Genomic DNA, 27,445 nt, shown 5'->3' on the forward strand with positions numbered 1-27,445 from the left:
ATGTGCCCATTTCCTGGTAGTTTCAGATTCGACTCAAATGTCATTTCCTATGGAAAGGACACATAAAGCAATGCCATTTTAACATTTTGTCCATCATTTAACCTACAATGCCAATGTAAGCTACATTTGCATCATGCCAGTGTGCACATACACATGAAATTGAAATAGATACTGCAAATGAGATTTTCCTTTCCTGGTGTGTGTGTGTGTGTGTGTGTGTGTGTGTGTGTAGACCTCTGCTAGGGGAGCCAATGGATTATCATCATTTCCTAAATTAGTGGCTTGATTTCAAGTTCAACAAGGTGGCTGCACTAGAGTTCATGGAGATGATTGTCTTTCCAGAGGATAAACCCATTTACCCACAGGCATGGTAATGAGATCAATGTGTAGGCAGATAGAAGGAGCTTGGGGGAGGAAGTGAATGTGAGCTGCATATCCCCTGAAACACACAAACTGCTCCTCCCAGCGCATACACAAGAAGTACAAGAAGAGAGGGCCTCCAACTTCTTTCAAGAGTATCAACTATGAACTAACTGTTCTTTGGGAAAAAAAATACTCTACCAACAAAATACCAACATCCCAAGACCCCACTATGTTACCCAGGTGGCTTTGAATTCACCTTGTAGCTCATGCAGGCCTTGAACTTTCAATTCTCCTGCCTCAAAATTCTAAGTGCTGAGTAGGATTACAAGACCCACAATTTTCTTATTCTTAGAATGGGTCACACTCAAGATGTTTTCCCAAACAGTCACACCTGCCAATAACTACTCCCTCCCAGGCAGACCTTCCCAGAGACCAACAGAATGACCTGCAAACATCCTTCTAGCACCTCTGACAAATCCTGACTAAGGTACGAGGCCAGACTTTTGCAACACCTAGATAACCAGGTACTTCCCAAGGAGAATATTTCCATGAATCACTCAACTTGGGGCTATTGTAAAAGCCTCTTTCGATTCTGGGATCTTGGTTCTTCTGCTGCATGGTAGAGCAAAGAGTTACACTGCAATAGGGCTAGACTTAAGCTCCAGGTGTGTGCAAGAAAATCACAGTTCAGCTTCCTGATAACATCTGTGATAGGATTTCATAGTGGGGTAGTGGGGGAATTAAGAGGCAGCATGCTGAGGCAGGTGCAGAGGGTGCTCCTTAGGGAGAAGGCAAACCTAAAATTCCTTGACCGCATAAGGAAGCAGCTTGATTCTGTATGGGGGGGCATAGGGTAGTACTGAGCAATCACTCTGTATGCAGAGGCCTCTGGGAGAGGGGCCAGCATAGGGGGAGGGAAATGCTGGGAAATCTGATTTTGCCCAAACCAAAAAAATTCATGAAGCAGCCTCTGAATGGGCAGAATGTCTCTCTCTGCCCTACCCTGTCTCTCACTTACACACACTCCTGCCCAAGGTTCTCCTGTCTCTTCATAAGACAGTATCTTTTCCAGGGATTCATATAGCTCCATTTCCAGGGGCAGAGGAGGGCACTGTTTTTTAAATCCATTCAACAGAAACTCTTCTTCATTAACAGTTTTTTAAATGTTCAAAACGGCTTCTGCCCGGCAGTGGTGGCACATGACTTTAATCCTAGTACTTGGGGCGAAGAGGCAGGAGGATCTCTGTAAGTTTGAGTCCAGCCTGGTCTACAGAGACATTGCCAGGACAGCCTCAAAAGCAATACAGAGAAACCCTGTCTCAAAAAGAAAAAAAAAAAGAAAGAAAGAAAGAAAAAAGGAAAAATGAAAATGGAAGGAAGAAAGAGTAAAGAAAACAGACAGGAATCTGGGCTCCTTCTCCTCATCACTGCCTACTTTAAGCTTCCATAAAGAATTGGCCTGTGACCTTCACCAAAGTGCCATCACGTCAGTCTAGAACTGACCAGAACACTGTTACTATCATTTAAGACAGTGGTTCTCAACCTGTGAGTCTTGACCCCTTTGACAAACCTCTATTTCCAAAAATATTTACATTAAGATTCATAACCGTAGCAAAATTGTAGTTGTGAAACAGCAACCAAAATAATCTTATGGTTGGGGGTCACCACAACATGAGGAACTGTTTCAAAGGGTCAAAGCGTTAGGAAGGTTGAGAATCACTGCTTTAAGAGATCAAGTATACAAAGCACCTTTTCTGTCCTAGGTCTGTCAAATAAGGGGCAGCCTACCTAGTCTCAGGTGATATGGTCACTATTCGAGATAACCTTTGTCTGACACAGATCTTTAGTAAGCTTCGGCTGATTCCCAGTTTCCCTCCAGGGTGTGTATCCTGATGGACTCCAAGGTCACACCAAGTTTAGGGGTTATTCTATTTTGTCAGATGAGAACTCTTCAGGGCCCCAGGTGGCTGGAAATGTGAATTAGGCAGGCACAAGGTGTACCCACCTACACGCATACAAAGGCGGGTGCCCTTTGATTATGTTCACTGGCATAACCTGGGGCCTTTGGAAGGCTTCTTGGTCCTGGACTGCTGGCAGCCTCCCTGGCCCAGTTGCTTGCTCCATTTACTCCAAGATGGAGCTAGGGGGCAGGCCAGGGCCCTGGGAGAAGACCAGCGAAGATGAGTGGGGTCGGCTAGGGGTCTGAGGGTGGCTATTTAGGTGATGAGAACCCTGAATCGCAGCTGTTTCTTGGCACTAGTGCGCACAAAGAGTTCGCAGCAGCACCAGCCTCTCTGGAAGGGTTCGCTCTCAGGATTGGCCTTTTCACATTGCTGTGAACCAGACTGCCGTTGAGGACTCTAGTGCGCTCAAGCACTGGAGAATAAAATCAGGGTGAAGTCAGTGACAAAGAGGTGAGATCTCACTGTCTCCCAACCCCAGACCGGTTTTGGCCAGTTGAGGCGGAGCCTTTCCCGCCCCTTTAGCACGTTTAACTCTAACACACCTTCTGGTAATGGCTAGCTAACCCGGTTAGTCAAATCTAGTCCGGCTCTCTTGCAGGCTCCTCCCTGTTCCTGTTCTACCCTATTCCACACAAGTGTGACGTTTCCGTTCGCCAGACCTGCCTGTTCCCACTGCCAGACAAGTCTGTACCGTCCATTCTGGTGGATTTGAGTCCGCCCTGAGGAGCGCGCGCAGCTCGCGTAGCCGCGGCTGTGACGCAAATGTGACGGAGGCGTGACGAGACCACAGCCGCTTCTGAGGCGCTGGAGCTTCCTCTGCCGCGCTCGGAGCTATCCGTTTCCTTGGCTGTGTCCATAGGCTCGGACCACCCCTTACGTTCGACACCTGTTCCCGGTGCCGGCCTTGTCTGCCATGGACGACTATGCTGTTTTATCCGACACTGAGCTGGCCGCCGTGCTACGCCAGTACAATATCCCGCATGGGCCTATCGTGGGTACGAGGCAGCCTGTGGCGCACAGAACCTCTCCCAAGCCCCGCTTTCCCGCGCTCCTCCCTGAGCGTTCTCCCCCACCTCCTCGTCCCCTTCCCTTGTTCCCCGGCGCACTCGGGGTGCCCAGCTCGCACCCCCTGACCGCCTCGCACCCTGTATCTGACCAGGCTCCACTCGCAAGCTCTACGAAAAGAAAATCTTCGAGTATGAGACCCAGAGAAGGAGGCTCTCGCCCCCCAACTCGTCATCCTCTTCATTCTCTTATCGGTTCTCAGGTGAGGCCCCCACCACAGAGCCCCGTTTAACTGCTTGGGGACATAAGGCTTGGGGGGGGGAATGTGTGGCTGAAGCAACTGAGGGAGTAGAAATATGCCTAATAGGCTCTACCTCCCCTTTAATGTAGACTTGGATTCAGCCTCCATGGACTCAGACATGTACGATCTGCCCAAAAAAGAGGACGCCTTACTTTATCAGAGCAAGGGTAAGCCAGGTGTGGGGTAGGTACTGATATCTTTATCCCATGCTTCAGGGAATTTGGGCACAGGAAACCTCAGACTTCACCCCAGTCCTCAATGGCTATAGAGTAGAGAATTTGGGACCATGAGGTCACTTTCTCTTCTACTACTGCTTTCCTTCCCAAGACTATAATGATGACTACTATGAGGAGAGTTATTTCACTACCAGGACATATGGAGAGCCTGAGTCTGTGGGTATGTCCAAGAGCTTCCGACAGCCGGGGACCTCATTTGCAGATACCCACACCTTCCATCACCAGGTGAGTTGCTGGCAGCATACCTGGGTGTAGTCTGAGAGGACCCTAGCTGGATAAGTCCAAGGAGATATTAGGTGCAAAGAGTAGTTCTTAGGTGTTCAAATAGGGTTAGGGTTGGCATACAGCTGTTGGGTCAGAGTTCTACGTTGGGGCCTGTAAAACTGAAGATTGAATTAGTTTGCCAGGTAGTGGTGGTACATACCTTTAATCCCATCACTCGAGAGGCAGAGCTATTCACATCTGTATGAGCTTGAGGCCAGCCTAGTCTATACAGCCAGTTCCAGGACAGCCAAAGCTACAAAGAGAAACCCTGTCTCAAAAACAAAAACAAAAAAAAAAAAACCAGAAAAATTAATTACCTTATGTTTATGTATCTGTGGTAGTATGCATGAGTGTTGGTGCATATTTTTTAAATCTTTAAAAAATAAAAAGCAGAAACCCAAGGTAAAGTTGCATGACATTTTTAAAAGTTCATTTGTCCTGTCATCTCAATTTTTTTTAACGCAAATTTTATTCTGCTGCTGGAGCTACAGGCGGTTGTGAACTCCCTGGTGGTGAGTGCTGGACATTGAACTCAAGTACCCAGGCCATCTTTCCAGCCCATAAACTGTTTTGATCAGAGCACATGTAACATTCCCTGCACTCTAGTCTGGGAATCTAGGTTTAAGCCTTCTGAGAATACTGGGGAATAAAAGGATGCTAGGACAGAGATGGCAGGTATAGTCACTGAGTGGCAAGGCCCCACAGGTAAAAAGGCCATAGTAGACCCACAATGGTTCAGGAGGGAGGGGGCAATCATCTGGCCTCTAGGGTATGATTAGAGTAGGCTGGCCTGAGATATTTTTGGGAAACCAGCCTTCCCCCAGTTCCTAACCCCTGCTGTCCTCCAGGTGCGTGATGATATTTTCTCTTCTTCAGAAGAGGAAGGCAAGGATAGGTGAGTATTGAACACACATAGGGACAGGGACAAGTTTGGGGCTCAGGCTCTCCTGCCCACCTGTTTCCTTCTTTTGCTACAGGGAACGCCCCATCTATGGCAGAGACAATGCTTACCAGAGCATCGCACACTACCGTCCCATTTCCAATGTCTCCAGGAGCTCCCTGGGCTTATCCTATTATCCTACATCCTCCACTTCTTCTGCGTCCTCTTCTTCATCTTCTCCCTCTTCCTGGCTTACTCGACGTGCCATCAGGCCAGAAAAGCAGGCTGCTGTTGCTGCTTTGGGCCAGGATCGCCAGGTTCCACTCTGGGGTCAGCTATTGCTCTTCCTGGTCTTTGCTGCCTTTCTGCTCTTTGTTTACTACTCTATACAAGCTGAAGAAGGCAACCCTTTTTGGATGGATCCCTGAGGGTATTGATTTCAGAGCAACTCTTAACAGGAGTTTTGGCTGATTGCCTTATCAGTGTTTCCTGGGGGATAGGGTGGGTGAGGGCTTTTTTATGTGTTCTAGTTAAGGGGTTCAGGACCTAGCCTAGGCCAGTGCTTATCTCCCACCACCTCCTGCCAAGAAAGCAGCAAATGCTGGCCTTCCACAGCCCAGTGGGCCCCACATATACCTTGCTTTGGAGCCTCCTAGTCCTATTGCTTCTGACCCTTAGGGCTCTAGGAGATAAGACCCCACTTCTTTACAGGGAAACTTGGTGGAGGTGGTGGTAGTTGTCATGCATGCCTGTTTGTTGTCACCTTCTTAGGGTGTATTAACCAAAGGCCACCCTGGCTTTGTTTTTGTGAACACAATAAAAAACACATTTATTTTTACTTTGTTGGCTCTTCCTGTTGGGCTGCTATGGCACAAGTGCTTGGACTCAAAAATCACTGTGACTTTTCCCTTTGGTTGTACATTTTAGTTTGGTCTTGGGGAAGGTACCAAATGTTACTCAAAGATAATTCTATGTTTTGGTTGTGGGTTTTATTTCTGGACTCACTTCCTGAAGCACGTACAACTACTTACAAAAAATAACTACCATGTAACGAAATGTGACCATGGGAAAATCAGGTAAAACTGCATGTATGATGACACCCATACTTTAGCCAGGAGAGGCTCATGTCAACATGTGAGGTTACAAGGTTAAAAAAGAAAAGAGGTATCCTAATTTTTCCCTGCTTGCTCTTGCTCAGTTTCCACATTTTCTGTCCTGGATATATATTACATAATATAATAAAAGCTTTTACCAGGTATATAGTAGCAAACATCTTTAATTCTAGAATGTGAGAGCCAGAGACAGGAGGATCTCTTTAAATTTGAGGCTACCATGATCTACATAACATTGTTCTGGGACAGAGTCTCACAATGAAAATTTTAAAAATTAAATCCTGGACTGCAAAGATAATGTCTTAGTGGTTAAGAGGACTGGTTGCTCTTCCAGAGAACCCAGGTTCAATTTTCAGCACTCACATGGTGGTTCAAAGTTCATTTATACTGTGAACTCTGTCATTTTTGTTTTGTTTTTTGAGACAGAGTTTCTCTGTGGCTTTGGAGCCTGTCCTGGCACTGGCTCTGTAGACCCGGCTGACCTTGAATTCCCAGAGATCCACCTGCCTCTGCCTACCAAGCGCTGGGATTAAAGGCCTGTGCTACTACTGCCTAGCTGTTAGTTTCTTTTAGATAGGGTCTTATGAACCACAAGGTAGCCTCGAACTGCTTGTATAGCTAAGAATGATCTAGAACGCCTGATCTTCCCGCTTCAACTTTGCAAGTTCTTTGTGCAAGTACTGTGGAAGTTGGGCCACATCCCCAGTTGCCAGCATCTCCTGAAAAGAACCCAATGGTTTGATAGACAATGGAGCACCTAAGAAAGGACAAAAATGGGACTGGATCATCACTTTTTACTTTCTTTTTGTGCTGCAGCCAGACTTTCTACACATAGTATTATCATGCTTCATGGTCTGAGGCTAGCTGTTCACAGACACACTGCCCAAGGGAGAGGCAGACACAACTAGATAAAGTCCTTCCCTTGGTCCATTGGTATTGTTGTTGAAAAGGCAGGATAGAGAGGAGGGCCCAACACTCTGGGCAGCTCAAGCTGCCCACCTGGACAGGGGGTTTTTCTTTTTCTTTTTTCCTCTGAGACAGGGTTTCTCTGTGTGTAGCTTTGGAGCCTTTGCTAGAACTCGCTCTGTGGACCGGGCTGGCCTCAAACTCAGAGATCCATCTGCCTCTGCCACCCAGCCACCCAGCCGTCCAGGTGGAAAGGTATCAAAAGCAAGTCCAAGGAGGTTCAGCACTGACGGGAGGATGAGACAGCTTCTCCCTCTACTTTGCTAGGACTCTGCATCCTGGGACACCCCCTGCCCCCTAATCACCCAGAGCCTCCTACCCAGTCCTGGCACCAGTTCAGCCTGCACAGGCCCACTTTCCCATTCTTCTCTTCTCAAGGCATGGCCTAGCAAAGTCATTCAGGGGAGCCACCGACTGCCCAAGGCTGAGTTGGGTTAAGCAGGAGTCCCTGTCACCTTGCCTCTACATCATACACAGGGGGCTGAGGCACCTGGGGCTGTAGACAGGGCAGAAGATGCCCGATTGGGGGATGATGGTCCGGGCTTCTGAGGATACCTGGTGAGAGGCTCCAGGCAGTGAACTGGAAAATACCTGGCCAGGGAGGCAAAAGGAAAAGCAGTGGGTGCCCCATATTGGTCGGGAGCCAGGCATATGGCACCGGCAAAAGTGCGCCTACCATCCTCAATGGATACTTTTAAAAAGAATTAACTCTTTGATGTGTATGAGTGTCTGCCTGCTTCCATGTCTATGTACCCCACCCCACCCGTGCCTGGTACCTACAGAAGCCAGAAGAGGGCATTTGATTGCCTGGGTCTGGAGTTAGAGACGGTTGTGAGCCACCATAATATGGATGCTGGGAATTGATCAATTCCGGGTCTTGTGGAAGAGGAGCAAGTACTCTTAACAGCTGAGCCATCTGTCCAGTCCCATGCCTACCGTTCTTGACAGACCCAGCCACACAGGGAATACAGGAGGTAGCCCAGAGGCTACCAGGGAATGTCAGGTAGGGTGCACAGTTGTGGCCACCTCAGCTGATTCTGCAAACTGCCAGGCCACATGGCCTAGAATCTGCAGTAGGGTGGAGATGCCCAACCACAACAGAGCCCATGTCCTGGCTCTGTTGCCCAACAGGTGCGGAAGCCAAGAGGTCAAGGCCACATGGCCATATGCTTTCAACAGCCTGACCTCCCTCCCTCCCCTCCCAGCGGGACCTAGAAGGGGACCAGGGGATGGTTGGCTCCAGCGGAAAGCAGGGCCCAGAGACTGCAAGTTCAGACTGGACTAAGGGTAGGGCCAGGCAGGGGGCGGGCCCGGCTGACCATTCCTCCTCCCTTAGCCCGACAGCCCAGACACTCTGCTCAACCCCCACCCACTCCCATGAGGAAAGGAGGACAGTGCCTTCAGTAGAACTTCCCTTAGGCATGGGGGCCACAGCACCAGAAACTGTCCTGTAGTCCCTTGGGCTTCTAGAGGTCTGGCCCAGGCCAAGGGGTCAGGGTGGGAATAGAGCAGAGGGGGCAAGCAGCAGGTGATCTTAGGAATAACCCACAGAGGCTGCAGACAGCTAGAGGGTGAGGGCTCCAGACCTCAGTGGAAGAGCAGATACCCAATGCACATGCCAGGCAGCCAGGGCCTGGAAAGAGAGGCAGGGAGACTCAGGTGGGTGGCAGGAGGAGATCACCAGGGTCCCAGGACTGGTAGGTGAAGGCAGGCAGTGTTAATGACAAAGCTTGTGGGGACCTTGGTGGATCCCATGGCAGGCGAGGGTGACCAAGGTGGGGGACAAACGTGCCAGGCAGATAGGGCTTGAGTGAGAAGTTTTATTAGAAAGGGGACTGAGGGGGGAAGGAAAGAAAGAGGTAAAGAGGCACAGAGACAGAGAGAGGACAGGAGAGAAGAGACAGAAAAAGGGAAGAGTCCTGTCTGCCCCAGGGGAGCAGTGGGAAAGAGAGCGTAAGCGGGCAGGGGTCTGACTTTTAAAGGGGTCCTTTGCACCCGCGTGCAGACTAGTACTCGTGGAACCCTGGGCTGACCAGAGTACTGCCTGAGTGCATTCTGCCAGGTGACAGGGGCAGGCCAGCCTAATGCCTGGATCCTTACGAGCAGAGGGCACCAGTTTTGAGTCATGGCACCTGCCAAGGACTGCCAGAGACAGGGCAGTGTATGACAGTTCCCTCCTTGTCCCTCTCCCTCAGACCCCAACAGAGGGCAGGTGTATCCTTTTTCTACAACACCCAGACCAGAGAGGACACCGAGGCCAGTCTGCCACAGTCGGTGAGATGGGCCCAAGGGGCAGAACACTAGCCCACAACAGGCAGTCCAAGGCCAAATTAAGTGCAGACAATAAACTTGATCTGTAGCCAAAGCAGAACCCTTGATTTGTGACAGCTGGAGAGGCTCTGCTTGTAGGTGCCAAGAGTGGCCACACTGTCTCCAAAAGACCCTAGGGTCCTACCTGTGGGCAGGTGTTAAAGATTTGCAAAGCATGGCCCAGCACTTTTGAACAACACAAAAATAAATCTAATGGTTGAAGTGAAGGGTTAGTTGTAAGACCACTGTTGTTCTTGCAGAGTACCTGAGGTCAGTTCCCAGCATCGACATGTATCTAACACCTTCTTCTGTCCTCTGCCAGCTCAGATGTGCATGTGGTGTACTTACATTCGTACATGCTAAAACATTCACAAACATAAAAATAAGTGGCTGGGTGTGGTGGCACAGGTGTTCAGTCCCAACACTGGAAAAATAGGCAGGTGTAGCTCTGTGAAATGGAAGCTAGGCTGATCTACATAGTTTCAGGCCAGACAGGAGACACAGATCTTGTTTCAAAAAATGTTTAGTTTAAAAAGAGGTCAAAATATATAAATACACAATAAATACATAGTTTTTTATAGTAAACAAATAAATCTAAAAAAAAACAAACTGTTAGAGAACAGAAGTGCCGTTCTTGCGGAAGGCACTAACTATGGGGTTACCTGCCACACAGCAGTTGGGAAACAGCAGAGGGCAGTCCATCCTGAGTGAGCCTAAAGCTAGGATAGCCCAGAGGGAGTAAGAGAAGAATGACAAGAGAAAAGGGAAAGGATTGAGTACCTGTGGGTGACTCTGGGAAATGATCTTTTCCCATAGCAGTAATATGTTAGGCCCAGGCTAGAACCATGCCTTTAATTTCAGTACTGTGGAGGCAGAAGCTGGTAGCTGTCTGAGTTTGAATTCAATGTCACCCTGGTCAGTCCAGCCAAGGCCATATATTGTAAGACTCTGTCTCAAAAACAAACAAACAAATAAATAAAGCAAGCTAGATTATCACTTATCCCCCTTCAGCTAAAGAGCCAGCAACCTTCCCAACTGCATAAATACCAATCAGGGAAAGGAATGGCTGGACATAGCTGTCTTCAGAGGATAGATGGCAATGTGTGGGAATGGACTTCTACTGTGTAGAAGCCTACAGGAACTGTCCCAGGGAAGCAATTTGGAAGAGAGGCAAAGGAAACCTACTAGCTCTGGGCTGGGGCTGGAGCTCCTAAGCATGATGGAACAAGCTAGGCCTGTGTACCCAAGAGCTGCACCAAAAACTGTAGAGAAGAAAGGCTCATACTCCTGCCTTTACTTCTAGAAAAGGCAATGGCTTTCTCTACAGTATTGTCACTATCATGTCTCCCTCAGTGATAGATGTCCAGACACATGCTCCTGGGTCAGAACAGTATTTTCCCTGTGTTTCCCTGGATAGTAACCTTGTATGTGAAAGTTGTCAGTAGTTAGCTGTCAGTCTCCTAGACACTCCCAGATGTACATTTTGAAGTGGTCATAGTGAAAAGAAGGGTGTGCTACACCTCCTCTCTCTAAATTTTTCGATACAGGGTTTTCTATGTAACAGCCTTAGCTGTCCTAGTACTTGCTCTGTAGACCAGGCTGGCTTCTCACTTACAGAGAGCCGCCTGTGTACTCCTCCAGAGCCCAGTGCTGGGATTAAATGCATGTGCCACCTTGTCTTTCTTTTGGAACCTGTTGCAAAGGAGCTCTGACGCCCTATTGGGGCGTGGCCCAAGGCACTGAGGCCCTCTTTAGCTAAATGGAGTAAGTGGTGTTGCCACTGTCTTTGCCCAGTTTACAAGCTCCTTGGTAATATAAATTCTATTTTCCCGAGAGTTTAGGATAAGTGGAGAAGGCCCAACTAGTGATGACGACCGCAAACGCCTATACAGGTTTTTTGTCGGCCTCTTGAGAGCAACCGACAGCCCATCATGGTGCTCTTTGTGGGCTCTTCCGTGTAGGTAGACGCGTTGTGGGTGGGTCTCCGGCCCCAACCTCCCTGCTGACAAAGGAACTCCGGGTATCTAGCATGGCGCTTTCGCGCCATTTCCTATAGCCTTGAGCAAAACACTAACCAGTATCCTGCTGCCCTATTAAACTAGGAAATACCTGCGTGACCGCACAGTTCACTCTGAAAAACTGCTCTTTTCAAGTCTTAGAAAATTGTCAGAATATTAGTGACAGCAAAGTCTGCCAATGCCCCGCCCCAAAGGCCAGACGGAAGCTGATTTCTCTTGCCTATGTGTCGAAACCCCATTCGCTAGCACGCCGCCTGATTCCGGTGTCCAGTCACCAAATCGCTCTGCGCATGTTTCAGGCCGGCCTGGTACACATGCGCAGAGCGCCGCTGCATCTATGATCCAGCGTCTGATAGAGCGTCCACACCAGCCCATGGCTGGAACTCTATGGTTCCTACGCTGGAAGATAGGCCGCCTATATAAAGCATGCGCAGGCTTGAGAGCGTCTCTTTTCCTCTGGCGCGGTGAGTGTGTTCTGTTCCTTAATGGTGTTCGGTGCTTTCATCGTTCTTCTTTGGGACTCTTACATGTATTGTGGGTCTGTATTCTTACTTTGAACGTCTCATTACAGCCGATCCATTACCGACAATCAAATTGTCATCATGGGTCGCCGCCCTGCCCGGTGGTGAGTGTCAAATCCATACTATTTTTCTGCTGTAAAAATGGAAGAATAATCTCATTTCTTCTTATGTTTTGAGGGTGGACTCTCCGTCACTCAGCGACGTTGAAATAAAAATTGATCCCATGTTTTCTTTAGTACTTGGGGGCTTTGTCTTTTCAAGCTTGTGGGTTGGTTAACTACTTTAAACGGATTGTGTAGAGCAAGAATTATGTGTGAATGTACCCAACCTTATGTCTCTCAGGTGAACCTTGTCACAAATACTCCCATGCCTTTTTAGGTACTTTTGTATCCATCTTTGTTACTTCCGTGCCGCGTGCTTTGTGGTTTCAACCGGACACTAAGGGCAGGCCAAGCAGTTGAAGGCACTGGCACTACGTAGCCGCGTGCCCTGCAGAGGGAGCCATATTCTTTTCACGTGGCTGAGGCGGGTTTTATGTCACATGTTCTGAAGTCTTATGGAAAAATATGTGCTGTCTCGCCCTACTCTGATTAGGGCTTGATTATTGGCACTTGGTTTTGTTTTATAGGTCTTATATGTCAATCTGTTCAATTAGTTGCCTTAGAGTCAGACTCCACTAACAGAATGAATTCATTGTTGGACTTGTCCCTTTGTCACTACTGAAAGCTGGCTGTGTTTAGTTGCTATTCTTGTCACATCTGACTTCTTTGCTCCTGCAGTTACCGATATTGTAAGAACAAGCCGTACCCAAAGTCTCGCTTCTGCCGAGGTGTCCCTGGTAAGTGATGACAAACTTGCAGATGTGGATCTGTGATGTCTTGATTCCCACTTCACAGACATTAAGTACCACGTGTTTGTGTTTTTCAGATGCTAAAATTCGAATCTTCGATTTGGGACGGAAGAAGGCAAAAGTAGATGAATTCCCACTTTGTGGCCACATGGTGTCAGATGAATATGAGCAGCTTTCTTCTGAAGGTAATGATCTCTTTTTTTTTTTTTGAACATTTTTCCTGTATACTCTACATCTACATGATAGTGGGCACTTCACTAATTTGAGGTTTTTTGTGTGATTTATCCCACTAACATGACATTCATCTCCAGACCTGCCTCTATCCTGTTTTCACTGATGCTTTTCTCCCCACTCAGCTCTAGAGGCTGCCCGTATTTGTGCCAACAAATACATGGTAAAGAGTTGTGGCAAGGATGGCTTTCATATTCGAGTGAGGCTCCACCCTTTCCATGTCATCCGAATCAACAAGATGTTGTCCTGTGCTGGAGCTGACAGGTAAGGTGGCAGTCTCACCCTTTCCCACATTTGTGTCCTGTAATTTCTGTTTGTGCCCCCCACCCCCAGTCAAGAGCACCGGGCACATTAGTGGTTCAAAGGCATGCAACTAAGGATTATCAGCCTCTGGCCCTAAAGAGGAAACTTTTGTACTTTTCATACTCTTCTGACCATTACAATCATACATGGGTTTTGAAGAACTAGTAATGCCTTGCAAATGATTTTTGGGAATTTTTTGTGCAGCCAATTAAGCCGACCAGGTCCCCTTCCCCATGGGAGCTTGGTGTGCAATGGTTGCAAACAGCAGCCTCCTTGGTAGTGTATGCATCCTATTGCCTATATAGGCTGCCCTAAGGGACCTTGGAGACAATTTTCTCAGTTATTCAAGTTTCTGATCTCAATGATGTCCCCAATCTAGGCTCCAGACGGGTATGCGTGGTGCCTTTGGGAAGCCCCAGGGCACAGTAGCCAGGGTTCACATTGGCCAGGTCATCATGTCCATCCGCACCAAGCTGCAGAATAAGGAACATGTGATTGAGGCTCTTCGTAGAGCTAAGTTCAAGTTCCCTGGCCGCCAGAAGGTAGGTGATATTACTAAGTTCCCTTTTCTTTTCTTGCTCTGAGGTCCTCACTGACTTTCTTTATCTTCCTCTAGATCCACATCTCAAAGAAGTGGGGCTTCACCAAGTTTAATGCAGATGAATTTGAAGACATGGTTGCTGAGAAACGGCTCATTCCTGATGGCTGTGGGGTTAAATATATCCCTAATCGTGGTCCCCTGGACAAGTGGCGAGCCCTGCACTCCTGAGAGCTTCGTTGAGAGTTTCGACAGTGCTCTCCTATACCCTAACAAATCATGTTCAGTAATAAATTTCACATCCAATGTGCTTATGTACTTGTATCTGATTCTTTTGTTTTTTTAAGACCAGGTTTCTCTGTGACAGCCCTGCATGTCCTAGAACTCAATTTGTAGACCAGGCTTGGCCTCAAACTGAGAGCCATGTGCCACTACTGACTACTTGGTTGTATGTGATTCTTAAGATTTGGTTGTAGTTTGGCAGCTACACAGGGCAACTTAGTGAACTGAGCATACAAAGAGTTAAAACTGGCAATTTTATTGGAACATTTTAAACCTGACAGACTCATATTAATGAATACAGAGCAGGTGTAACGTGGACATATGATCCAGAGACAAGACTAGCCCATAAAGTTTAATCATAGCTACCAGAGCTTTTTGCAAGCTAGTGTTATAGGGATCTTTAATGAGTTCATGTCTCAAGCATATTTTTTTGCGAGCTCACTTTCTGTTAGAGGTATCTGGGATATATTCCTGCCTGGTTCTAGATGTGAGTTGCAGAAACCTTGCATAGATGTAGTCTATGTCCTTGAGTCCATTCCTAGCCTTTGTCTCTGCTTCTCACTAATTAACATGGAATGGCATGCAGTGACAAGTCTATTCTGAATATTTAAAACCAAGGGTATTGGAGATAAAAAGCCCTGTCTTCCTCTTGGAATAGCAAGCAGCAGGAAGTATACATAAAAAGAAAAGGAAGGCTGTAGTTGAAGCCCTTCAGGTCTTGATTCAGCTCCAGGAGATGTCAGTGTTGGAGTCAAGTCAGTAGTCGTTAGGTAAAAGCCACCTAGCTCAGTTGAGATGGCAAAAGTGACAGCAGGAGCAGAATGGCCAAATTGAAGGGCTGGATGCCATGAGCTGCCTGGCTCAGCTCCACCTCCACAGGATAATGGTCACTGATGCTGAGAGCCTTGGGAGAGATGACAGCAAGAAGTGTCAGTTCCTGGGTTTGGGGCTTTTCCTGTCAACTCACCTCAATTCTACCCTTGGCCATCGTGTAGCCTTTATCCCAACACAGCTTCTCTACCTCTTCCTCAGTCAGCTGAAAGCTCCTGGGGAAGTTGAAGGGTGCTGCAGCCCTCAGCAGTGTCTGACAGCCCTGCCCATGCACCACAATTCGATCATAGGTACAGTTGGTGCTGGCCCGCACTGTAGTATCCTCCCCATCAGAAATGGCCCAGTGGAAGCCTGCCTCAGTCCGCAGTAGCAGGCTGTTGAGACGCTTTTTAGTCAGGGATGCACAGTCAGCATTGAAGTCTCCAAGCAGGATCACATTCTAAAGATGAAACAAGTGGTTGGATTTTGCCACAGGGTAGTCCCACCATCCCCTCTACTGTGCAAGCTATATTCCTACCTCATTTTGCCAGCGTTGGGAGACATCCAGAAACACATCATAGAGGGCATTCAGCTCCTTCTCTACATCCTTGGGAGTAGTGTGGAGTGGAACCAGTACCACACTTGGAAGGACTGCAAGGCCCAAGAAGCTGAGGCTGCCATAGCTGTCAGCACTTCTCACACATATTCACTTCCACTTCCCCTAAGAACCAACTCACAAGAAAGCCAGCTATTCCTCCTCCCATTTCCATGTACCAGGCCCACCTTTCTTCCCCTCTTACTTTTGCTAGGGAGAGTGAACTGGGCCACAAATGGTTCTCGGGCAAAAAGGTCATCTGTGTCATTGTACTGGTAGGAATTCAGAACCTGTGTCTTGTCAGACCTGGGAAAACCAAGGGGTGGAAAGCAGTGGCCCCAAGTCTTATGTGAATACAGCAGAGCTACTGCTCAAGGAGGAACAACACTCTTGGTTCCTTGTTCTGCCAGATTCATGTGGGCATAACCTTTTTTTCTAGAACTTCTGGTTTTTCTTTTCATTTTTTTTTTTAAGACAACGTTTCTCTATTATGTAGTCTTGGCTGTCCTGGAACTTGACACAGGCTGCCCTTGAACTCACAGAGCTCCACCTGTCTGCTTCTGAGTGTTGGAACTAAAGACATGTGTCACTACTTCTAGCTTAGAGTGTTTTTTGTTTTTATCATCAGGGATAAACATGTACCCTGCAACTGAGTTATATCTCTAGCTCCCTGGAACTATTTTTGTTTTAAGATTTATTTTCATTTTATGTGTATGAGAGTTTTGCCTGCATGTATATCTGTGCACCATGGGTCTGCCTCTGCAGAGGCCAGAAGAGGGTGTCCAATCCTCTGGAACTGGAGTTAATGATGGCTGTGTGCTATTGTATGGGTGCTGGGTATAAAACCCTACTCCTCTGAAAGAGTAGCAAGTACTCTTAAATAAATGAACCATTTCTCCAGCTCTACCTAGAACTTTCATGAGTTTTTTTTTTTTTTTTTTGAGATCCATTTTCATTACTGACCACCTGGCCTTGAACATGTACTCAAGCAATTCTTTTACCTGATTTAGCCTCATGAATAGACTAACTGGGTCTTCAGACCACCAGGACCAACTAGAATTGTCTTTATGAGGATAGAATTCAACCCCTGTACTCACCGGTAGATATACACATACTTCTCCTTGTATGTGCTGCGCCCTAGCAGGGAGCTGTTTAGGAAGCTGTATGTCCTGGAACTGTCAAATCTGCCAGAGAAAATATATACAGAATCAGGGTCCTTGAAGCTCTAGGTGGAACCCAGATTAGATTAACAGGGCCCTTTACCTATTAGCTTCTCGAAGCAGAAGAGAGACAGTTTTCTGGGAAGAATCCACCACCTCTTGAAGCACCATGATATCACATCGGGCCAGGATCTGCAGGGAATGAGAGATAACAGCTCAATTAAAAGCTATCACTATGGAGGAGTTGGCATGTATAAAGACTGGCACCAGAGTGGCCACAGACAGCAAGTGGAGGCAGGAAGATCCCAGGAAAACAAAGAGCATCATTCCACTATACCTTGGTCATTTTTTTTTTTTTAAGAGGAAGAGGTTGGTAATGAAATGACAGTTGAAAGACACTGTTCACATCTGTGCATTTACATTTCCAGATGTCCTCTCCTTTTTAGTGCATGTCCCTGGTCAGGTAGAACTGAGGGCTTTTGGTCAAGGTTCCTAGGAACACAGATTTCTGCAACAATGAATTTAACTTACCTGAACTAAGGTATCCATCACTGGCCCTTTGGCTACCTTGGCCAATGTCAGTCTCTGGGCATTGAAGGCACAGATACGGAAGTCTTCAGCTCCACCAGCCAGGAGAATGAGCAGGAGAGCCGCAACAAGTCCTTGCATGGCCATATGTGGCATTAGGACCCCTCCAAAGGAATCCAGGCTGTTCAGAGTGCATTGACACTGCAGCTGATCTCAGCTAATTGGTGTTCTCTCTGCTGCTGGTCCTGAATGTTTCTGGCATCTTTTCCTGGGAAGTGTAAGATACATGTGGTAAGACATAAAACTTTCTGGGCATGGTAGAGAAGCACTTTGCCACTGAGCACTCCCCAGACCTGAGACCCTGTCTTTCTGATGCACTGCCTACTGTGCTAAGAGGGCCCCTGACACTCTGTCTTTCAAAAAACAAGGCTAAGTGTGGTGGCATACTCCTATAATTCTAGCATCTGGGAGATGAAGGCAAGAAGATCACAACTTTTGTTGTTGTTGATTTTATTTAGTTAGTTAGTTTTTCAAGACAGGGTTTCTCTGTATTGCTTTGGAGGCTGTACTGGAACTAGTTTTGTAGACCAGGCTGGACTCAAACTCACAGAGATCCACCTGCCTCTGCCTTCTGAGGTGCTGGGACTAAAGGTGTGCACCAACAACACTCAGTTGTTTATTTTTGAGACAGGGTTTCTCTATGTAACAGTCTTAGTTGTCCTGGAACTCCTTTTATAGACCAGAGTAGCCTCAAACTCACAGAGATCCACCTGCCTCTGCTTCTCAAGTGCTGAAATTAAAAAGTGTGCCACCACCACCTGGCAGAAAATCACAATTCTGAGCCCAGCTTGAGTTATATAATGATATCCTTGTGGGCTTCAAAGTCCACAAGCACAATGAGTACACCATCATGCCTGAATGACTCTTTTTTTTTTTTAATTTGAGACAGGGTTTCTCTGTGTAGCCTTGGCTGTCCTGGAACTCACTCTGTAGACCAGGCTGGCCTTGAACTCACAGATATCTGCCTGTCTCTGCCTCCCAAGAGGTTTGACTAAAGTCATGTGACACACCAGGCTCCCTTTTTTAACCTTTGTGTGTGTATGCATGTGTGCATGCCTCTATGCAGAATCTCTTCTTTTCTTTCACCATGTGGGTTCTAAGAATCAAATTCAGGCCATCAAAAATTTAACAGCAAATGGCCTTATCTGCTGAGTCATTATATCAACCCATGTCTTTCTATTTATGACATGTTATATGTTTTCCTTTCCCCCTTTTCTTTCTGCTTTCATTTGCTTGTTTCATATACAAGTGTTAATTTATAACCAATTCACTATGTAGTTCCAGACTGTCCTCAACCTTACTGGGTGCTCCTGGATCCCCTCTTTGAGCATATGTCTCAGGCTCACCTCTGCTTTACCATATCTTTGGGGCTCAGCCCTTTACTATAGACTCCCTGTCCAAGTCACATTCCGAAGCATGAGGCCCTCTGCTTTTGTCTGCTTGCTTTTCTCAGTCACTTTGTCACTTTCTCCTCTCTGTTAATTTCCTGTCTGTCTTGTTCTATCTTCCCGGGTCTGCCCATCCCAGCGTTTGTGTTACTGTCATCCTTGCTGGTCTTGATATTTGTTTCTCTCTGGCCACCTGCTCTGCCACTCATGGTTATTTTTGTCTCTTTGCACCGGTGTCTGGGATACATTCGAGCACTGTTGCAGCTCTGCACTGGCTAAGCTACATTTGGTGACTGAGACCGCTAGAACTCTGGGGAAAGAACCGCAAAAAAAAAAAAAACGACTCTTCCTGTCCTCAGTTCAATCTCCATCCTAGTCTTCCAAATCCGGCCTTAGTTATGGATCAAAAGTCCCTTCTCCTCTTAAGTCCCTCCCCTGAGAGCAACTTCCTCTCTTTCCCTAGCCCGCAGAATTCTCATACCTCAGTAGACCAACTTGGTCCCACGCGTGCCTCAGCCTTGAACCGATTGAAACACTCCACAGAATCGCAGCGCCAGCCAGGGTAAGGACTTGAGAGGGCATGAAGAGGAAGCCCGCTTCCAGACCCACCCAAAGGGCCAGCCCCACAGCCAGCTAACGCTCTTGTCTCAACAAGCCCGGCTGGGCTCCGCCCTGCCTGGGAACTGGCCATCTGCCCGCCCTCCCCGCCAAGATGGGTGGTGCTTCTGCAGAGCGGACAGCACCTTAGGGACTTGAGTGTGGTTGGTGCCACCCGCGCCGAAGTGCTGTGGTCCATCATTGAGGAGTTACTTGGACCTAGAGAAAAAGGATAGCAGGTTTGTTCGTTCATTCTCTGGCCCCTGCCTACAGCAGGAAGAGAAACAAAGGCAGTTTTCTTTCCAGGTCCTCAGGCCCTCTTAAATTATGTTTGCCGATGTCACTGCTCAGAAAACGCAAACCAAAGGACCTTCTGCACACGATACACAGCATGACTAGTGACTGAGTCGTCCTTTCAGGTCCCTACTGTGTGACTATGGAGTGACAGCTTAGAAAAACGTCCCTTGGCAGAAATTTACTTTTGCTACCACTTGAATGCTAGGCAAGTACTCTAACGAGGAGATAATCGCCCCTCCTCCTCCCCCTTAGTATATTACTAAGATCCAGACTAGCCAGGGATCACAGTAAGTCACTTTCTCTCTCTCTCTCTCTCTCAAAAAAACAAACAAACAAACAAAACACACACAAAAGCCTCTTGTGACACCCACATAATACGAGCACTTGAGAGACAGAGGTAGGAGGATTGCTGTGACATCAAGGTCAGCTTAGGTTACCTATTAAGTATGAGACTATACTGCTTTAAATGGAGCGGGCAGAGAATGTCTGAGGCTTGCTGGACGCAGACATAGGCGGAAAGCGTGATCCCAGGCTCAAAAACAGTCCTTATTTCGAAAGTAGTAAAGAACAGAATGATGAACGCGGACACTCAATGTCCTTTTCTTGCCTCCGCGTGCGCCTTTTGAAGCGTGCCCAACCGGATTCACACTGGGTGGGGGAGGGGAGAGAAATAAGTGATAGGGTTCCACCAGCCTAGGCCTTGAGTTGCTTCAGGCAATGGTGCTGTGTAGCTCACGTCATGTAGAGTTTAGGAACCAACCAGGTGTGGAGCTTATGGAGGTCTCTAACCAAGACCCTGAAGGGAAGGGGGCGGGGCGAGGCTGGCGTAGACTTGCCCCTGGCAGCCGTCAGGCGACCTAGGCCTGTTTTACGACAACAGGCGAGGAGCTTTTCCGGCTCGCTTTCCGGCGGGTTCGTGGATCGTCAGGCCGCCGCCAAGGCAAGCTCCTGATTCGTATGGTTCTCCACAGCAACCCTGACTGCTGGCTTAAGTGGCGACTCCTCTCTGTCCAGAGAGCGGTGCTAAGGAGACTCTGAGCTGTCCCACGAGGTGAACTTAGTCTAACCCTCTGCTAGTCTGCCGGAGATCCCTCTTCCTGAGCGGTGGAGGACACGGGCTGGCTCGGGGCAGAAGGAGCTCCGGACTGCGGGGTCGGGACTGAAGGAGATGCCCCTCCACGTGAAGTGGCCGTTCCCCGCGGTGCCCCGGCTCACCTGGACCATAGCCAGTAGCGTCGTCATGGGCCTGGTGGGCACCTATAGCTGCTTCTGGACCAGTGAGTGGCCAAAGGCCAAGGCAGAGTCCGTCCGTCAGCCTGACTAGAGTTGGATTTTGTTTTGGGTGCTGGGAATGTGACAGGGTCTCTTCTGGCACTGAAAGAATCCCTGGGCAGGTGGAGATGAGCAAGAGCTTGAGACGGAATTCTCTTCCCAGAGTACATGAACCAACTCACCGTGCACAACAAAGAAGTTCTGTATGAGCTCATTGAGAACCGAGGCCCTTCCACCCCCCTCATCACTGTCTCCAACCACCAATCCTGCATGGATGACCCTCATCTCTGGGGTAATGTGCTCGTGTGCTTGGGTTCAGGGAGGCAAAAGAGGAACAGGCCCCAGCCAAACACAGAATAGATTCACTTCTCTCTAGGCTCTTTATAAAACCATGGCATTATTTGTGGGATATAGTGCCTAGATGCTGGAATTTTTGTGTCTCCCTTAGGATTCCTCCAGACAATGTTATTTGGACAGGATATCAGAAAGTTAGAAGAAATGTGGAAGTGGCCATGTCACATCAAGAGCTTTCCTTTTTCCTAGGGATCCTGAAACTCCGTCACATATGGAACCTGAAATTGATGCGTTGGTGAGGAGCAATAGGCCCCTTGAAGTGGCCCACATATTTCTGCCCATATTTGCCTTCCTCTTCTGCTCAGGAGGTTGCATCCAGCATTCCAGGAAGGGCATGGGTGGGGCCCCACAGGCCCTTCTCTTAAGCTTCATTCTGTATGACATTGATGATGGCAGGCATTGTACTGGGTGGGGAGAGTTGGGGACAAGGACTAGGAAGGCAGGGATGACTGGGTCTGTTGTTGCTCTAGGACCCCAGCAGCTGCAGACATCTGCTTCACCAAGGAGCTGCACTCCCATTTCTTCAGCTTGGGCAAATGTGTGCCTGTGTGTCGAGGTGAGCTGCTCCTCTGGGAGCCACGTCCGTCCTTACCCTTGGGGGTAAGGAAACTAGCTGGTGGTCAGTGTCTTTGTCTTAGAAGGAATCAGAAGAGCCATAGTATGACAGTATGGGTGGCAGAGGGTAGGGAGAAGGATGGCCTCTTAAGTTCTCTGCAGTTGCCTGAGGATTGCTCAGAACTCTAGCATGAGAATTTAAGGAAGCTTTTGTTTGCCTTCCCTTCTGTATTTACTACTGCTTTTGGGGAGAGGTGTGTGGTGCCATCACTTTATGATGGCAGTGTATTGAAAGCCTGAGGGTTTGTTTCTGGGAGAGCAAACAGACTGGTGAAGTGAGGAACCTGGGATTGAATGATCACTCAGTACTTTTCACAAACACCTATCTGGAGAATAGGGATCAGATAGGGCTCAGATTTTCTAGATATCAGAAGTCCAAGGTCATAGACTGACTGACCTTGGGTAAATTTAGAATTCAGATCCACATTTTCCTTTCCTCTGGGGAAGCAGTTTTCTTTTCAAGCAAAGAATGAAAGAAAAAGTCTAAAGATGGGCAAATAAGCCAGCAGTAGTGGTACACATCTTTAACCCCAGCATTTGGGAGGCACAGGCAGACGAATCTCTGAATTTGAGGCCAGCCCTCTCTTCAGACCTACTTCCAAAACACCCTGGGCTACATAGAGAAACCCTGTCTCAAAACAAAAAAGCCAGGTATGATGGCCTATGTCTCTAGTCCCTGTATTTGGTAGGTGGAAATAGGTGGTTTACATGAATTTGAGACAAACTTGGGCTACAGATAGAGACCTTGTCTCAAGAAAGTGTGAGTCCATGTGTATACACATTGTGTGCCCACATACAGAGAAATCAAGGGCTGGAGGTGTAACTTGGGTACAGTTTGTAGTTAGCTGGTACAGAGCCCTGAGTTCTATCCCCAGCATCATAAAAAGTATAAAACAAAAAGTAGAAAATGAAGCATTAATTTCAAGGACAACAAAGATAATCTAATCACCAGCTTCGAGGTGAGTGAGTCTATGTGAGTTCAAGGCCAGCCTGGGCTATGGAGCAAGTTCCAGGAAAGACTCCAAAGCTATACAGAGAAATCCTGTCTTGAAAAACAACAAAAAATGTAATCTAATTACATGTGAGTGAAACAGATTTTGTGATACTGTTTATGTGTTAAACAACCATTTTTCTCTAAGCCTAAGACTTTGTATGTTTACCTTTAAGCATCGAAATGATTTTACAAAAATAGAAATAGCATTTACAAAAACTAAAAACCAAGCTGCTGTTCTAAAGGCATATTATCCTTTTTACTTCCCAGTTTCAAGCTCATAGGGTATATACCAGTGGGTTTTGTTAGAGGAGCAAGCACATTTAGTGACCACCCTTGGCTACATACTACCATCCCAAGCAGATTCCTTTTGTCTCTTTCTGTTCCCTGAAATCATTCCCGTTTCTGGCCCCTGAGTGAGCTGCCAGATCATGTCCCTGTTGAGGTTGGGCTGAGACTCCTGAACCCCTAACCACATCTTCCAAACAAAAGGCTTACAGTGAACAATGGAAAGACAAGGCTTTTTTTTGGGGGGGGGTTCAAGACCGGGTTTCTCTATTGCTTTGGAGCCTGTCCTGGAACTAACTCTGTAGACCAGGCTGGCCTTGAATTCACAGAGATCTGCCTGTCTCTACCTCATGAGTGCTGGGATTAAAGGTGTGCAACACCAATGCCCAGCAGTAAAGGCAGTTCTTAGTGTACTGATCTGAGATAGCCCCAATGTTGCTCTGTCTCTTGTGAGATACCCCCCACCCCATTTTATAAGTTTAGGATTTTTACCCATCCTTTCAAGCTCCTTCCCTTTCCTGGTTCTGTCCACCCTATGGTTATTCTTCCACTATTGTGGAGAGTCTTACAATGTCCAGGTGATTCAAGGTTGCTAGCCAGCAAGTGGTATTAGGCCCCTATTATCTATAGGGTGGCTGATAGCTGGGCTACCTGGATAATCCAGGTTTGTGTTGTTGCCTTTCCTCAATCTAATGTTACCATCTTATATCTCCAAGGTTTTACTAGCCTCAGGGCAGCTTGACTCCTGTTTTTAGTTTTTGTTTTCAATCTTTTTGTTTGTTTTTTGAGACATGATTTCATTTCAAGGCTAGCCTTGAAATACTGGTTGGTCCATCAAAGTTTCCCAGTCTCTTCTCTGTTTTCTGATTAGTGAAGTGTTCTCCTTTGGCCCAGAAATGTCAAGGAAGGTCGAAGCAATGTCATCCAAAGAGTAGAGATGCCCTGGAGCTGATCTGGAGTCAGCAAATGGGTGTGTTTTGGGGGGAGGGGGGTAGATTCCAGAAGGGCAGGCCATAGGGGCAGAGGGAGATGAAGAAGTTACCATGTTATCATTTCAATAAGAGATACTGTCTAGCCAAGTGTCTTGATGTATACCTGTAATTCCAGCACCAGGAAAGCTGAAGTTTGGCATCAGTTTGAGGCCAGCCTGGGTTACATAGTAATACCTGTCTCAAAAAAAGAAAAAGAAGGTGTTGTTTACAAATGACAGACACTAAGAAGTTGAGAGGACATTGTTTTGTTTTGATACAGGATATTACTCTATGGCCCATCCTGACCTCAAACTCAACAGCAGCTCTTCTGCCTCAGCTTCCCAAGTGCTGGGATTATAGGCGTGAGCCACCATGCCCATTTTGAGAGGAGGATGTGGTCAAACCAAAAATGTGAAGGGCCAGGGTAGCAGGGAGGAACAGGCTCTGGAAGTAGTTGTTGGAGGTATCTATGGTTGATGCTATTGGGGGGGGGGGGGTGAACTGTTGCCTTCATCGTAATGAGGATGAATCTGGAGTAGGCCTCAATGTGTGAATCTACTTCACTGAGGTTTGGAGAGCTTGATATATTCCCTCAAGAATGGATCAAAGAGACCAGACCTTTTTCTGCAGGAGATGGTGTCTACCAGAAAGGGATGGACTTCATTTTGGAGAAACTTAACCATGGGGACTGGGTACACATCTTTCCAGAAGGTCAGTTGGGTGCTTGGTCAGGGCCCTTTAGCAAATATGGTTTCAGGTTTCAAGCCTTGTCTCTGTGTTCTCTCACTAGGGAAAGTAAACATGAGTTCTGAGTTCCTGCGCTTCAAGTGGGGTAAGTGTTTGCTGGTCAAGCTCACACAGCCAAGTTCCCCATTCATTCCCCTCTTGTGGGTGTGTCAGGAACAGTGGGAAGGGGACTGGTGGTGAGTCAAGAACTATTCTTTAATTGAGAGACAGTAGAAGTGACATTGGCCAGAGACTGACAGGGAAGCTTAGCTCAACTTGTGCTAATGCTTCTGCCTCTCTCCTAAGTAGGAATTGGACGGCTCATTGCTGAGTGTCATCTAAACCCCATCATCCTGCCACTATGGCATGTTGGTGAGCCAGGGGCTGGGGGTAGGGAAGGGACTTCCTTAGATGTTTTTAAGGGGGTTGTGGGTTGTTGGATGGCTGAGAGAAATGCCTGGGGCTCTCTCTGGTACCCTGGTGTACTGTTTCCTCCAATGGCTGGCTTTCTATCCACTGTGCTACAGGAATGAATGATGTCCTCCCTAATAGCCCACCCTATTTCCCCCGATTTGGACAGGTGGGTAGGCACTGCTGACTCTTGTCTGTCTGTCTACTTGTCTGCTATCTTCCCTATGTATCCTAGCCCATACTATAAAAGATTGGTTGAGGATTTGATGAACATGAACATGTATGTGGGGAGGGGTGGGGGAGGCTTTTCTAGAAGCAAGGAGTTTAGAATAAGAACTGAAAATCTGGTGGAGGTGGGAGACAAAGTGGGGCATGATAGTTATTGATAGGATGGATCCCAGGGTTAGGCTGTTCCTTCCATAACACCAAGCTTAGCTTGGAAAGTGGCTTTCAGGAGCAGTGGCAGGGCAGGGCACTGACTACCCACATTGTTTGGGCTGGAACCATAGGCTCCTTGTCATCCTTGATGGCCTGCCTCCTTACAGAAAATCACCGTGCTGATTGGGAAGCCTTTCAGTGCACTCCCTGTGCTTGAGCGGCTCCGGGCAGAAAACAAGTCAGCTGTGAGTTTCCACCTAAGGTTCCCTAGCTGTCCTTGGCCTTCCCAGCCCCTCAGATTCCCAGGGTACCTCAGCCATGGTCTCTGAGGAGTGCAGGCCACCATCATCCTTGCTCTCAGGTGGAGATGCGGAAAGCCCTCACAGACTTCATTCAAGAGGAATTCCAGCGGCTGAAGATGCAGGCGGAACAGCTCCACAACCATTTCCAGCCTGGAAGATAGGCTTTGCCTATCCAGTCTGTGCCCTGAAGTCCTTAGCCAAGGCAGCACTGGACCCTCCAGTGCTTGGAAAGTGGTGGTACAGGACCCTGCCCAAGCCTACTTGCCTCTGTACTGTCTTTGAGATTCTTCCCTGCACAAAACTGAGGCTAGGAGGTGGACTGATACTTTTAACTCAGATACATTGGCTCATAATCCCTACCAGCTACCCTTTCTTTCTTTGTTTTGAGACAGGGTTTCTCTGTGTAGTCTTGGCTGTCCTGAAACTATCTTTCTAGACCAGGCTGGCCTCAAACTCATAAAGATCCAACTGCCTCTGCCTCCCGAGTACTGGGATTAAAGGTGTGTGCTATCACTACCTGGCCTGAATACCCTTTCTTATCTTCGAGCATCTTACTCCTCTGGGTCTCTTGGGCTAAAAGAAAAGTCTTGGCTGTCCCTTACACTTGGTAGAGAAGGGAGTAAGACTTTTAGGCAGGGGCTGGCCTCCTCACATCTCTCAGGGGCTAGCATTGGAAGTAAACAAAGCAGGCAGTTGAGCAAATAGTAGGAGAATTGGTGTCTGGCCATAGATGCAGAAAGAGTACCCAAATGGCCCCTTGGATGAGCTACCACTTGTCTACCTTTGCCCAGGAGCTGCTCACAACCTCCTCAGGGATGGCTGTCAGCCATGTCATTCTTTTACCTGAGCTTCTCCTACTTCAAGGTTTGTGCTTGGGTGGCCCCAGACAAGAGCAAGTCTTGGCCAGTATTTAGGCCCAGCTAAACTTAAGTAGATGTTTCTGCTAGATGGCAGAAATAGGGCCCCCAAGACCTGATCATGAAACCCCAATATCAGGACCTACCCACTTCTCTAACCTCTTTCCTTGACATCGCCTATGTACTGAGATCTGGGTTTTCATGTTTTTAGAGTAATAAAGTATTTGTGTTATACCACTATTCCTCTGTCTTCTGTGTAGGAATGCAGATGAGAAGTGCTTTGCTGGACAAGCAAACAGCTTGGATACAGTGAAATCATTTAAATAGATTGACATTGGTATCTCTCTGTGCACTGGCTACTCAAGACTACCATTATCACCCATAAGCCCTATAACTATTTGGCAGGAGTACAGATTCATAAATAATGGTGGCAAAACAAGACTAATAAAGACTAATAAACTAGCTTGAAAACCTCAAGTGAAGTCATACATGGTAGTGCACACCTGAGCATTGGAGAGGATGAAGGAGGAGTATTGTCACATGTTCAAGGTTGGCCTGAGATACTGAATGAGAGTCAATCATGAGAGGTAGAGGCAGGCAGATCTCTGAGTTCAAGGCCAGCCTGGTCTGATAAGTTCCAGGCCAGCTAGAGCTACATAGTGAGAACATATCTCAAGAGGAAAATTAGGTGTGTATGGTGG

General features: G+C 47.5%; 4 protein-coding genes and 1 non-coding gene across 6 annotated transcripts; 4 read left to right on the top strand and 1 right to left on the bottom strand.

Moving 5' to 3' along the window:
- The first annotated feature begins 3,141 nt into the window (after window positions 1-3,141).
- Window positions 3,142-5,851, top strand: Emd (emerin). The gene is made up of 6 exons (XM_051178356.1): window positions 3,142-3,322; window positions 3,487-3,594; window positions 3,723-3,800; window positions 3,961-4,094; window positions 4,982-5,028; window positions 5,111-5,851. Exons 1-6 carry the CDS (start codon window positions 3,241-3,243, stop codon window positions 5,439-5,441), a joined length of 780 nt encoding a protein of 259 aa, XP_051034313.1. The 5' UTR covers window positions 3,142-3,240; the 3' UTR covers window positions 5,442-5,851.
- A 6,114-nt stretch (window positions 5,852-11,965) lies between these two features.
- Window positions 11,966-14,180, top strand: Rpl10 (ribosomal protein L10). Its single transcript, XM_051178360.1, has 6 exons — window positions 11,966-12,044; window positions 12,720-12,778; window positions 12,868-12,975; window positions 13,147-13,285; window positions 13,704-13,866; window positions 13,941-14,180. The coding sequence occupies exons 1-6, from the start codon at window positions 12,022-12,024 to the stop codon at window positions 14,091-14,093; spliced, it is 645 nt and encodes a 214-aa protein (XP_051034317.1). The 5' UTR covers window positions 11,966-12,021; the 3' UTR covers window positions 14,094-14,180.
- LOC127217404 (small nucleolar RNA SNORA70) lies at window positions 13,523-13,657 on the top strand. The gene has a single exon (XR_007834094.1). It is a non-coding gene; the product is annotated as a small nucleolar RNA SNORA70 (small nucleolar RNA).
- Window positions 14,181-14,379: 199 nt separating the features above from the next.
- Window positions 14,380-19,322, bottom strand: Dnase1l1 (deoxyribonuclease 1 like 1). Its single transcript, XM_051178352.1, has 8 exons — window positions 19,167-19,322; window positions 17,241-17,505; window positions 16,813-16,901; window positions 16,647-16,733; window positions 15,755-15,855; window positions 15,493-15,605; window positions 15,166-15,414; window positions 14,380-15,048 (listed from the first exon to the last, which is right to left on the bottom strand). Exons 2-8 carry the CDS (start codon window positions 17,391-17,393, stop codon window positions 14,926-14,928), a joined length of 915 nt encoding a protein of 304 aa, XP_051034309.1. The 5' UTR covers window positions 17,394-17,505; window positions 19,167-19,322; the 3' UTR covers window positions 14,380-14,925.
- A 1,201-nt stretch (window positions 19,323-20,523) lies between these two features.
- Tafazzin (tafazzin, phospholipid-lysophospholipid transacylase) lies at window positions 20,524-26,984 on the top strand. Of its 2 annotated transcripts, XM_051178353.1 has the most exons (10): window positions 20,524-20,856; window positions 21,015-21,143; window positions 21,395-21,440; window positions 21,676-21,761; window positions 24,701-24,781; window positions 24,861-24,902; window positions 25,106-25,168; window positions 25,324-25,376; window positions 25,753-25,830; window positions 25,947-26,984. In XM_051178353.1, the coding sequence occupies exons 1-10, from the start codon at window positions 20,748-20,750 to the stop codon at window positions 26,046-26,048; spliced, it is 789 nt and encodes a 262-aa protein (XP_051034310.1). In that variant the 5' UTR covers window positions 20,524-20,747; the 3' UTR covers window positions 26,049-26,984. The 2 variants fall into 2 exon arrangements, with proteins under 2 accessions (XP_051034310.1, XP_051034311.1); XM_051178354.1 differs by lacking the exon at window positions 25,106-25,168.
- Window positions 26,985-27,445: the final 461 nt, after the last annotated feature.

Source organism: Phodopus roborovskii, unplaced genomic scaffold, assembly GCF_943737965.1.
Source record: "Phodopus roborovskii unplaced genomic scaffold, PHOROB, whole genome shotgun sequence".
NCBI lineage: Eukaryota > Metazoa > Chordata > Mammalia > Rodentia > Cricetidae > Phodopus > Phodopus roborovskii.

Coding starts and splice junctions, on each gene's coding strand:
- Tafazzin (XM_051178353.1), top strand. CDS start 20,748: ATGCCCCTCCACGTGAAGTGGCCGTTCCCCGCGGTGCCCCGGCTCACC. Junction 25,169..25,323: donor CCTGCCACTATGGCATGTTG/GTGAGCCAGGGG, acceptor ACTGTGCTACAG/GAATGAATGATGTCCTCCCT. Junction 25,377..25,752: donor ATTTCCCCCGATTTGGACAG/GTGGGTAGGCAC, acceptor GCCTCCTTACAG/AAAATCACCGTGCTGATTGG.
- Dnase1l1 (XM_051178352.1), bottom strand. CDS start 17,393: ATGCCACATATGGCCATGCAAGGACTTGTTGCGGCTCTCCTGCTCATT. Junction 16,902..17,240: donor TGATGGATACCTTAGTTCAG/GTAAGTTAAATT, acceptor CATTCCCTGCAG/ATCCTGGCCCGATGTGATAT. Junction 16,734..16,812: donor CTGCTTCGAGAAGCTAATAG/GTAAAGGGCCCT, acceptor TTTCTCTGGCAG/ATTTGACAGTTCCAGGACAT.
- Rpl10 (XM_051178360.1), top strand. CDS start 12,022: ATGGGTCGCCGCCCTGCCCGGTG. Junction 13,286..13,703: donor TCCTGTGCTGGAGCTGACAG/GTAAGGTGGCAG, acceptor TCCCCAATCTAG/GCTCCAGACGGGTATGCGTG. Junction 13,867..13,940: donor AGTTCCCTGGCCGCCAGAAG/GTAGGTGATATT, acceptor ATCTTCCTCTAG/ATCCACATCTCAAAGAAGTG.
- Emd (XM_051178356.1), top strand. CDS start 3,241: ATGGACGACTATGCTGTTTTATCCGACACTGAGCTGGCCGCCGTGCTA. Junction 3,323..3,486: donor CCCGCATGGGCCTATCGTGG/GTACGAGGCAGC, acceptor GTATCTGACCAG/GCTCCACTCGCAAGCTCTAC. Junction 3,801..3,960: donor CTTACTTTATCAGAGCAAGG/GTAAGCCAGGTG, acceptor TTCCTTCCCAAG/ACTATAATGATGACTACTAT.